The 10642-nt window shown below is 44.3% G+C and overlaps 1 protein-coding gene across 1 annotated transcript in view; it reads left to right on the forward strand.

Annotated features, from left to right (window-relative positions):
• MFSD4A (major facilitator superfamily domain containing 4A) overlaps positions 1-10642 on the forward strand; it is a 75355-nt gene that overhangs the window by 56904 nt on the left and 7809 nt on the right. Inside the window, exons 7-9 of the mRNA XM_044001297.1 lie at positions 1564-1711; positions 6849-6919; positions 8917-9037. Coding sequence (XP_043857232.1) covers positions 1564-1711; positions 6849-6919; positions 8917-9037 — 340 coding nt within the window. The remainder of the gene's footprint in view (positions 1-1563; positions 1712-6848; positions 6920-8916; positions 9038-10642) is intronic.

Genomic DNA, 10642 nt, shown 5'->3' on the forward strand with positions numbered 1-10642 from the left:
TGAGTGAGTTAAAGTTCGGTGCAGAAGCACAATGGGATAGGGACTGTGAGGAAAGAAGGAAAAGAGGAAGGAAGGAAGAGATGGGAGAGGAAAAGAAGGAGTTAAGGAAGGAAGTGGAAGAACAAAAGAAGGAGGAAGGAAAGAAGGAAGGAAATAGATAAAGGAGGAAAAAAGATTTAGTGTGACAGCTGGGTTCCCTGTGATCCCATTGGGAGGTATTATGGTATACTGGAGAAGACACTGGACTTAGAATCAGGAAGACTAATGTTCAAATGCCACCTCACTAGCTGTGTGACCTTAGGAAAGTCCCTTAACTTCTGTCTCAATTTCCTCACCTGTAAAATGAGAGAGTTTGACCCAGTGGCCTCCAGGATCCCTCCCAGCTCTTGATCCCATGGTCTACCCAAGAGTTCCCAGACAGTAACAGGAAACTTACTGACAGAGCTAGAAGTCTTACCTAGAAGGTGTCCAAGTTACTTGCTCCTGTCACAACCCCCTCAGGGCTACAACCCTTACTCCTGATTTGGATGGATAACTATTATTTTCCTGCTGGTAACTCTTTGCTCCACTATGCTCGGGGACTTTACTCTGAGTATCCCTCCCCTCTTCCCCTAAAAAAAGACTTCGCATCAGCCCTCTCAGCTCCACTGACCGTAACACTTTGAAAGAAGTTTTAGAACCATTCATTTCTTTTCTTAAGAAAATTTGGACTTTCAACAGGATTGCATGGCCTGCCAAAGCAGGAAGCTGAGGAGTCTTGGATGGAATTACAGGCAGTTTTGCTAATGACATTAAGGGGAGGTCATCTGGTGTAATGGAAGGAATGCTGGCTTTGGAGTCAGAGGGGCTGGGCTCAGATTCTGTCTGTGCCACTCACTACCTAGCTAGGTGGGGAATTGGTGAAGAGGACAGATCACTGGACCTGGAGTCAGAAAGATCCGAGTTCAAATCCAAACTCAGGCGCTTATTAGTAGTGTGACCCTGGACATGTCATTTAACTGAGTCTGCCTCAGTTTTCTCATCTGTAAAATTGAGGTGATAGTGACATCTACTTCCCAGGGTGGTTGTGTAGATCAAATGAGAAAATATTCATAAAGCACTCTACAAACTTTAACATGCTTTATAAGCATTGGCTCGTTATTACCTGTGTGACAGGACCTCAGTTTCCTCATTGATAAGATGGAGGGATTAGATTCTATGATCTCTAAGACTCCTTCCATCTCTAGGTCAGGTCCTGTGACCTCCTGCCTATTGCTAGGTCTCACAGGTCTTTCAACTCCTGCTTTCTCGTGGACTCTTCCACCCAAGGAGGTGCAGTTCCCAAGCATGTCCACAAGGTGGCGGAGCAACTGCACACAGTTCCCCCCCATATCCAGGGGTGCCTAAGAATTGCTTGTGAGATGGGAGCCTCTGAGTATTCCAGGAGACTCCCTTCGCAGATCCAAGAAAGCTGACCGAGCAGGGTCTCAGATGGGGTAGGGGGTGGAGGGGTAGCTCCCGCTTCTTCTCTCTCTACCCAGTGTTTTTTTACCAGCCTTTTCTTCCTCCTGCTCCATTCCACAGGTAGGAGTGGTGGGCACATTCCTAAGCCTCCTCTTCTTCTACTACAGCGTTGTCTTCTTGTTTGTGGGGACAGCCTGCCTGGGGCTGTTCCTCAGCAGTACCTTCCCCAGCATGCTGGCCTACACTGAAGACATCCTCCAGTATAAAGGTGAGTTTTGGTGGAGCCGAGGGAAAAAAACGGAGTCAAGTCAAGACGCTACCTGGTGATGTCACTGGTCCTCTTTGAAAGCCAAGGATGAAAAACCAACTACCCAGCCAACCTTAAAGAGATGCCCTGGCTAGGTAAATGCTTCTAAGGCATCCCCTGGGACCAGGAGCTACTTTGTAGCTCGGTGTTTATTGCCCAGTGCTTCCTCACTGGTTAACAAGTACTTCAAGTCAGAACTCCTCTGCTTGGCTTTTGAGGGTGTCCAAAACCTCGCACCATCTCACCAACCCAGCCTTGTTTTTCCCTGCTCCCCAACACACACACACACACACACACACACACACACCCCTTCATTCTAATCAGCTTGGTCTCCTTACTGCTCACTGCACATAGTAGGTGCTTAATCAATGTTTGCTGAGTAAATAAACAAATAAGTGAATGCCGCTGGTACGCACCAAGCTCCCTTCTCCTCATCTGTGCCTTTGTTCCCACTATTGCTCAGGAATGGAATGTCCTTACTCTTCTTCCAAATCAAAATCCTTCCCATTCTTCAACGTCCAACTAAAGTCTTCCTCCAGATAGGTATCCACTTCTCCAGAGGGGATCCTTACTCTCAGAATTGTAAGTCCCAACTGATTGGGGACCATGATACCTTATCGCTGCTTCTTTGATGTTATGATTCCAAAATCCCCTTTACTGCCCCCCCACCATGGCTTCTATTTATTTATTTATTGTTTTGCAGGCAGTGGGGGTTAAGTGACTTGCCCAAGGTCACATAGCTAGTAAGTGTCAAGTGTCTGAGGCCGGATTTGAACTCAGGTCCTCCTGAAGTCAGGGCCAGTGCTTTAATCACTGTGCCATCTAGCTGCCCCCTTCTATTTATTTTTATAAGTCAATTAAATTAATCTTGTGTTAAAAATTTCATAATACCCTCTAAGATAATTGGAGACATGCTGTAGGGTTGCAGAACCAGTAAAAAAGGTTGTTAATTGTCTTTGGCAGGGAGAGGGGGGGGAGGAAGCACAGGCTGGCTTGGCTGGGAGAGGGTTGGAGGTCCCCGGCGACAGTCATCAGCAATCATATACGATAATGAGGTAAGGAGAACCCGGATGGCTGAAATCCAAAGATGATTGCAAAAGGTCATTTTAGCTCCACTCCTCCTCTCCAACTAGCTAGGTCAGGACCCAAGTGGCATTGAGTTTCGACTAGGTAGTGTGGTACACTGAAAAGAATCCTAAATTTGTATTCAAAGGATCCCAAATCTGGAGTTAGAAGGGACATCAAAAGCCTCGTTTTACAGTACTAGAAACTGAAACCCTAAGAAGGTTAAGTGACTTGTCTAAGGTCACACAAGTGTCAAGTAGTAGGGGCAGGATCTGACCCCCAGAGCTAGCATTCTTTTCCCTGTACCACACAGCTTCCCTAAAACACTTAGATTCAAATACCAACACTGCCACTTATATCCTGCATGATTCTGAATAAGTCAGCCCTCCTTTGGGGGAGGGGTAGGTCTCAGTTTACTCATGTGTAAAATGAGATTAGACTGGATTGCCTCTGAGATCCGTTCCAGCTCAATTTTTTTGGCGGGGAGGGCAGCATTGGGGTTAGGTGACTTACCGAAGGTCACATATCTTTGACCTCAGGTCCTCCTGACTCCAGGGCCAATGCACTATCCACTGTGCCACCTAGCTGCCCCCAGTTCAAAATTTTTATGATATTATTCTTTGATTTTTCCTGCTTACCCCTGAGTGTATATGATCAGAAAAAGATGCCCCCAAGTCAAGGAGAAGGCTGGTATAGAATTGTTGTAGTATTATGACTGTGAAGTAACCTGAGATATAGTCACCTTGCCCAGGGCTTCTTAAATTTTCTCCACTCATGACCCCTTTTTGCCTGAGAAATTTTTAGGCAACCCCGGGTATGTAAATACAAAATAGATGTAATCTTTTACTATTGCCAAATTCCATATTCAGTTATGACATCCCACATGGGGTCTCAGACCACAGTTTAAGAAGCTTTGACCTAGCCCATCCCTCCCATTTTAAAGATGAAGACCCTGAGACCAGAGAGATTATGAAGTGACAGAGGAAGTAGTGGCAGGACTGGCACTGAAACCCAGCTCATCTTTTTTGGTGGACCCCAAAGTATCTGAATCAGAATTTGAACCCAGATCTTTCCAATCCTGTGTTCAGCACTATCTTTTATTTCAAGCTGTACCCAATGTGCTTGAAATGTATATGCTTGGAACTGTCAGATGATGTAAATAACAGGAGATTCTTAAGTTTCAAATGAAAGGTATAAGGGGGCAGCTAGGTGGCACAGTGGATAAAGCACCGGCCCTGGATTCAGGAGTACCTGAGTTCAAATCCGGCCTCAGACACTTGACACTTACTAGCTGTGTGACCCTGGGCAAGTCACTTAACCCCCATTGCCCCGCAAAAAAAAAAAAAAAAAAAGAAAGAAAGGTATACATTATAAGACCAACAGGAACTCTGAGAAGAGAGAGGTAGCAGCTAGAGTAAATGAGAAAACCTGAGTGGGGAAGTTAGAAAAGAAGTTAATAAGAGAAAGGGCATTTTGGGCAAGGGAAATCAAATCCAACCTTCATTAAAAGATCCATTAGAAGATGTTATCTGAAGGACTTAAGAAAAAGGCAGTCTATTTACAGAGAAAGAACTGATGGCATCTGAATACTGATTGAAGTATAATTTTTTTGTCAGTTCTTCTTTCTAAAGTTATTTTGTCTGTTTCCTTTCACAACCTAATGTGGAGATGTTTTGCATGACTTCACATGTATAACTTATATTGAATTGCTTGATTTCTTAGGGAGGGAAGGAGGGAGAAAATTTGGAACATAAAGTTTTTAAAAATCAATGTGAAAATTTGTTTTTACATGTAACTTGGGGGAAATTCTAAATAAATAAATTTGTTATAATTTTTTTTTAAATAGCACTAGGACTTTAGATCTAGCTGCCCAACCGAGAGCAAGTGCTTCATAAATTGTACTCTGTGCCTGCTCATTTTATATCTGGCTTCCTATAGAGCTCTTTGGTCCCATTAACTGCACTGTATACCACATGTTCTTTGGAAATTCAGCTTATACTACAAACCACAATCGACAAGTCTATTACTGCTGGTTACAAACTAGTGAAATATTGTATTTTATGATATGCTCACCAAAACATTTTCCACAGGGGAATCCAAATATACTTCCTTTCAGAATAAAAAAAAGACCTATCCAAGGAGATGCAACAATAAATAAAGCCTCAGTTTCCTCATCTATAAAACAGGCTGGAGAAGGAAATAGCAAACCACTCCAATATCTCTGTCAAGGAAACCCCAAATGGGGTCACAAAGAGTTGATCACCACTGAAAATGACCAAACAACCTAAGTCTCTTAGCCTTTCAGTGCCTGAGGCAACTTTTTAAAAAATGATAAATATTTTTATTTAAACTTCTGAGTTCTGAATTCTATGCCTCTTTCCCTACCTTCCCTCCTCCCTCCCTAAGGCAACAAGCAATCAAATACAGGTTATACATGTGTAATTATGTAAAACATTACCGTCCTAGTCATTTTGGACAAGAAAACTTGAATAAAAGAAAAAAAATTAAAATAAGTGAAAAAATAGCATGCTTCAGTCTGTGTTCAGTCAATATCAGTTCTTTCTTTGGAGCTGGATAAGATGCTTTATCATTAGTCCTTTAGGGTTGTCTTGGATCACTGTATTGCTGAGAATAGTTAAGTCATTCACAGTTCTTCACGGAACAATATCGCTGTCTCTGTGAACATCATTCTCTTGGTTCTGCTCACTTCACTCTACATCAGTTCATACAAGTCTTTCCAGACCTTTCTGAAGTCATCCTGCTTGTCATTTCTTATAGCACAATAATATTCCATCCCCATCATACACCACAGTTTGTTTAGCCATTCCCCCATGGAAGAGCATTCCTGAGGCAACTTTCTAAGGCTGTGTCTATAGACTGATTGTTGAGCTTGGTTGGCAGAAGGAGCCTCCAAACTGTGCTCCCTGCATTGATACTGTGTGCCAGGCACTGGGCTCAGTGCTTTACAACGATCATCACATTTGATTCTCACAACCACCCTGGGAAGGAGGTGTTATTATTATATCCATTTTACAGGTAAGAAAACTGAGATTAAGTGACTTGCCCAGGGTCATATAGCTAGTAAGTGTCTGAGGTCGGATTTGAACTTGGTTCTTCCTGACTCCAGGCCTGGTGCTCCACTCACTGCGCCATCTAGCTTCTTGAGGGAGAGACTATCATGTTTTCAGATATGTTATCTCCAGCATCCATCAAACAGCACCTTGCTTAGAAAAATTTAACAAACACCTATTGAGAACTGAATTTAAACGTGCTATTTAGAAAGATAAATTGAGACCAGACTGTGAAGGGCCTTACACGCCAAGTTAAGACATTTGGACGCTATTTTAGAAGCCATTGGGGTGTGGCGGGGAGTCATTTTGAGTTGGGAGTAACATGAAGAAAACAATATAGAACTATGGTCCCTGTCTCATCCTGCACTGACCACTGACTTCCTCTTACCAGGAGCCTCTGACAATGCAGGGCTGGAAGCAGGAGACTGAGGAAGGTACTTCCCCGTGCACAGGGAGATTCCCTCCCTCCCTCCCTCCCTCTCTCTGTTATGAGGGCAACAGGAAGGGAGAGTAAATGCAATCCCACAATGGGTATTTAAGAATGTTCAGCCCTCCCTCACGAAAATCCAATTCACTGCAAATCATGACATCACCTCCCCTGATGTCATGGTCCTCTGCTAGAACGAAGGACAAACAACAACAATTTAAGGATGTTAGGAAGTAGGTAAAAGTCAGAAGCTAGGCTGGGTGCTAGCAGTGTGGAAACATGGAGAAACTCTTGTTCTGGTCACTGGAGGCATGAGGGCCCAGGAGGCCCTAGTGTAAAAGTGTTTGCTTTAGATCTCCTTCCCTTGTCTGGATAGTATGGAAAGTGTGACATAACAATGACAACACTGATCCAATTCTGTCTCATAGTGAGCGCAGCTGAACCTAAGGCCCAGTTTCCATTCCCGAAAGAGGATGTCCACACCACGCAATCTAACAATTACTAAATGCTTTTCTCTTCTCTCTTCCTCTGCCAGGTTGTGCAACCACAATACTGGTAACTGGGGCTGGAATTGGTGAGATGACCCTCCAGTTGTTCATTGGCTCGGTATGTGCTGGGGGTGCTTGGGGTAGGGAGAAGGAGGTGCCTGAACAGTGAAAGGCTCAGGTTTGGGAGTCACAGACCCTGGCTTCCAATCATGCATGGCTCTTTCATTTAGTAGCTAGATCTGTCATCTTGGGCAAGTGATTTAACTTTTGGGGATCTCAGATTCTTCACCTGTCATATTAGTTAGCATTTATATAGTACTTGAAGGTTTCTGAAGTGTTTCACATGTGTCATCTCATTTGATTCCCAAACAAACCTTTGAGGTAGGTGCCCATATTATCTCCATCTAAACTGAGGCTGAGGTTAGGTGACTTGCCCAGGGTCACAGGTTCAGGTCTTCCTCCAAGTCCATCAGTCTCTTCACTGTGCCATCTAGATGCCTAAATGAAGCAGCTGGACTAAATAATCTCTAAAGGCCAAATTCTTTGGTGCTCTATGCCAACCAGTCACCTTCCCTCAATTTCCCACTGGGGCTTTTGTCCCATAGAGGAAGCAAGACTCTTCTTTGCCCCCCTCATCCCCAGTGCCTACCCCATCACTGCTGTGCCAAGGCAGGTGTGGGGGCTGAGCCTTGTAAGGTGGGAGACCTAAGTGAAAGGAAAAGCACAGGAAAGACCAGCCAGCCTGGAGGGGAGCAGGGCCACAGAAAGATACTTTGGAAGGAATGCTTTCTCCCTCATGTGTTACAACTGCCCACTGGAACTCTCTTTAAATTACTCCTTACTGAGCCCTTCAGCCACTCTCCAGAGGGACACAGGCTTCCTGACTCAGCTCCTGTTCAGATATCCATTGCCAGCCAATGCCACTTACCTTCAAAGGAACTCTAATCCCATGTACCCATCAGTAAAGAAGGGGCTCTCCTTTTCTTCTGCAGCAGCGGATGAACCTGGGGCAGCCTCACAGCAGCTATGTGACACACCAGACACAACTTGGTTAGAGTGAGGGGTCAAGGGGAAGTGGGATGGAGTGGAACTGGCCCATCACCGTTGATAATGGATGGTCAGCTTGGAGCAACGAAAAGAGAGCAAATAACACTGGAGTCATGAGACCTGGGTTTGAGTCTGGGACCTGTTATTTCCTAGCTAAGGGACCCTTAGGGCAAATCATTTACCCTCAGGCTCCATCCAAAAAAAGGAATGAAGAATAAGACTTGTACCTCATAGAGTAAGCCCTACTTCACATAAACCTTAACATAAAATATGAATGGGCCCAAGTCCTGGTTCTGACACTTAACTGGACAAGGGAAAGTCAAGTTAGAGGGTATAGTACAGAGAGAACTGGACCTAGAGTCAGAAAGAGCCACATTCAAATCCTACTCCAGACTCTTATAAACTGAGCGACTCTGGGCAAGTCTCAGTCTCAGTTTCCCCATCTACAAAATGGAAATAGTAATGGCACCTAAGGAGCAGCTAGGTGGTGCAGTGGATAGAGCGCCAACCCTGGAGTCAGGAGGACCCGAGCTCAAATCCATCCTCAGACACTTACTGCTGTGTGTCCCTGGAAAAGTCACTTCATTCTGTTTGCCTCAGTTCCCTCATCTACAAAATGAGCTGAAGAAGGAAATGGCAAAGCACTCATTCCAGCATCTTTGCCAAGAAAACCCCATATGGGGTCACAGAGAGTCAGACATGACTAAAACCACTGAACAATAATGATGGGGAATAATAATGCTTGTATGAGCTCCCTTATGGGTTGGGAAAAAGGCTCTCTACACACCATAAAGTGGTCTGGTCAGTGAGATTTTTAATTGATTGATGGGAATGGTTCTCATGCTCAGAGACAGAAGGAACTCGAGGAGGTCACTTGGTCCAGGTGCACCAGGCTAGGACTTCTCACCTCTGCCAATATTCTCTGCCAGCCCTTACTGCTTCTGTTAGGGAAATGAGCCTGAACTTGACCGAAAATTTCATCAAAGGCTCAAGAAAGCTGTTTCTTCCCACGCAGCTTCAGGGCTATGTTTAAATGGCTCTTGTGTCTGTGTGTTTTCCTGTTGGCAGATTATCCAAGTGCTGGGCAAATACAGCTTCCTGGTCTGTGGAGTGATCTTTGGCTGCCTGGCTTTTACCTTCTACATCATGCTCCTGTTTTTCCACAGGATATACTCCAGGCCCTCATCAGGTAAGGGAAGGATCTATTTTTCTACAAGGGGAGGAAAGCAGAATGGGAGGGCAGTGGGGCTCTTAGCACACCATAGCTAGTACCCTGTTCCAAGCAAAATGCAAGGAAATGTTTATTTTTCTGCTGCTTCCTTTCTCCCTCTTCCTGGCTTACCATGCGATTGTCAGTGTTCAGGGTGAGCAAGGCCAGGTTAGGCTAATGCATGCTTTCTTAACCGGAAAAAAAGGGGGCCATCGATTGTGAACTCAGCTGAAGGAACCCCACCCTGATAGAGAAATGCCTGGCCAAAAAGCTGTCCCCAGCCTGCTCGGGGCACCAAAAGCTGGTTCCTGCCTCTACTGGCTGGAACTCATCCCAGGGGCCTAGTTGGCTGTCTCTGTGCCGTTCAGGGACTTGACTCTAATCCAAATCTTGTTTTCATAAAGAAATCTTCTATGCCAAGTTGCAGAGAAAAGCTCCTTCAGGGCAAGAATACCTCCCAAGAATAGCCTCTGTCTCTGGGACCCCAGGCAGAGGGAGTCCCTAAAGCTATTTTTTTCAACCATATACTCTCACATGCCTTTGGACATCCCCTCTCTACTCCACCCCCAAGTTGAAGTATTGTGAACAGTTCTTGGGAGGATACATCGAAACAAAATTCCTTCCCTCTCTAATTCTGTTCAATTCATCAAACATTTAATGACCAGCTATCTTATTCAAGGCACTGTGGGTGAGTCAGGAAGACCTGGATTTGAATCCTGCCTTATTAGCTATGTGATCCTGGTACTGAGCCTCAGTTTCCTCGTGTGTAAAATGAGGGGAACAGTAGGTGGGATTGGACTAGGTTGCCTTGGTGGAAAAACAGGTACACTAAAACATTGTTGGTGGAACTGTGAACTGGTCCAGCCATTCTGGAAAGCAATTTGAAACTTTGCCCCAAAAGCCAATAAACCACAACTAGGTCTATACCCTAGAGAGATAAAACATAGAAAGGACCCATATGTCCAAAAATATTTCAACAGTTCTTTTTGTGATGGCAAAGAACTGGAAACTGAGGAAATGCCCATCAATTGGGGAACAGTGGGACAGGTTATAGTATATGTCTGTGATAGAACACTATTGTGCTATAAGAAATGATGATGGGGTTTGTTTCATAAAAAACTGGGAAGACTTGTATAAAATAATTCAGAGTGAACAGAACCAGAAGAATTTACATAGTAACAGCAACAGTGCAGAGATAAAATCAACTGTGAAGGACTTAGGAGCTCCGATCAACACTAGAATGAACTACAATTCCAAGGACTCATGGTAGAGAACTGATGGATTCCAAATGTAGAGTGAAGCCTATTTTCTTCTTTTTCTTTTTTCTTTTTTCTTTTTTTTTTTTGAGGGGGTGGGGTGGGGGTCGGGGAGAATAATATGGATAATGCAGAAATGTGTTTTGCATGATTATACATGCTTATAATGGGTTCCACTTTTCTTGCCTTCTTCTGGATGGAGGAGGGGATGAAGGAGAAAAGAGGATTTGAAACTGAAAAGAAAATAAAACTGATTTAAAAAAAAAAAAGGAACTGGAGCAAGGAAGAAAAGCAGAAAGCTTCCGTAGTCCCCCAAAATAGGTCACCA

The sequence above is a fragment of the Dromiciops gliroides genome, chromosome 4 (assembly GCF_019393635.1).
Source record: "Dromiciops gliroides isolate mDroGli1 chromosome 4, mDroGli1.pri, whole genome shotgun sequence".
NCBI classification, from domain to species: Eukaryota; Metazoa; Chordata; class Mammalia; order Microbiotheria; family Microbiotheriidae; genus Dromiciops; species Dromiciops gliroides.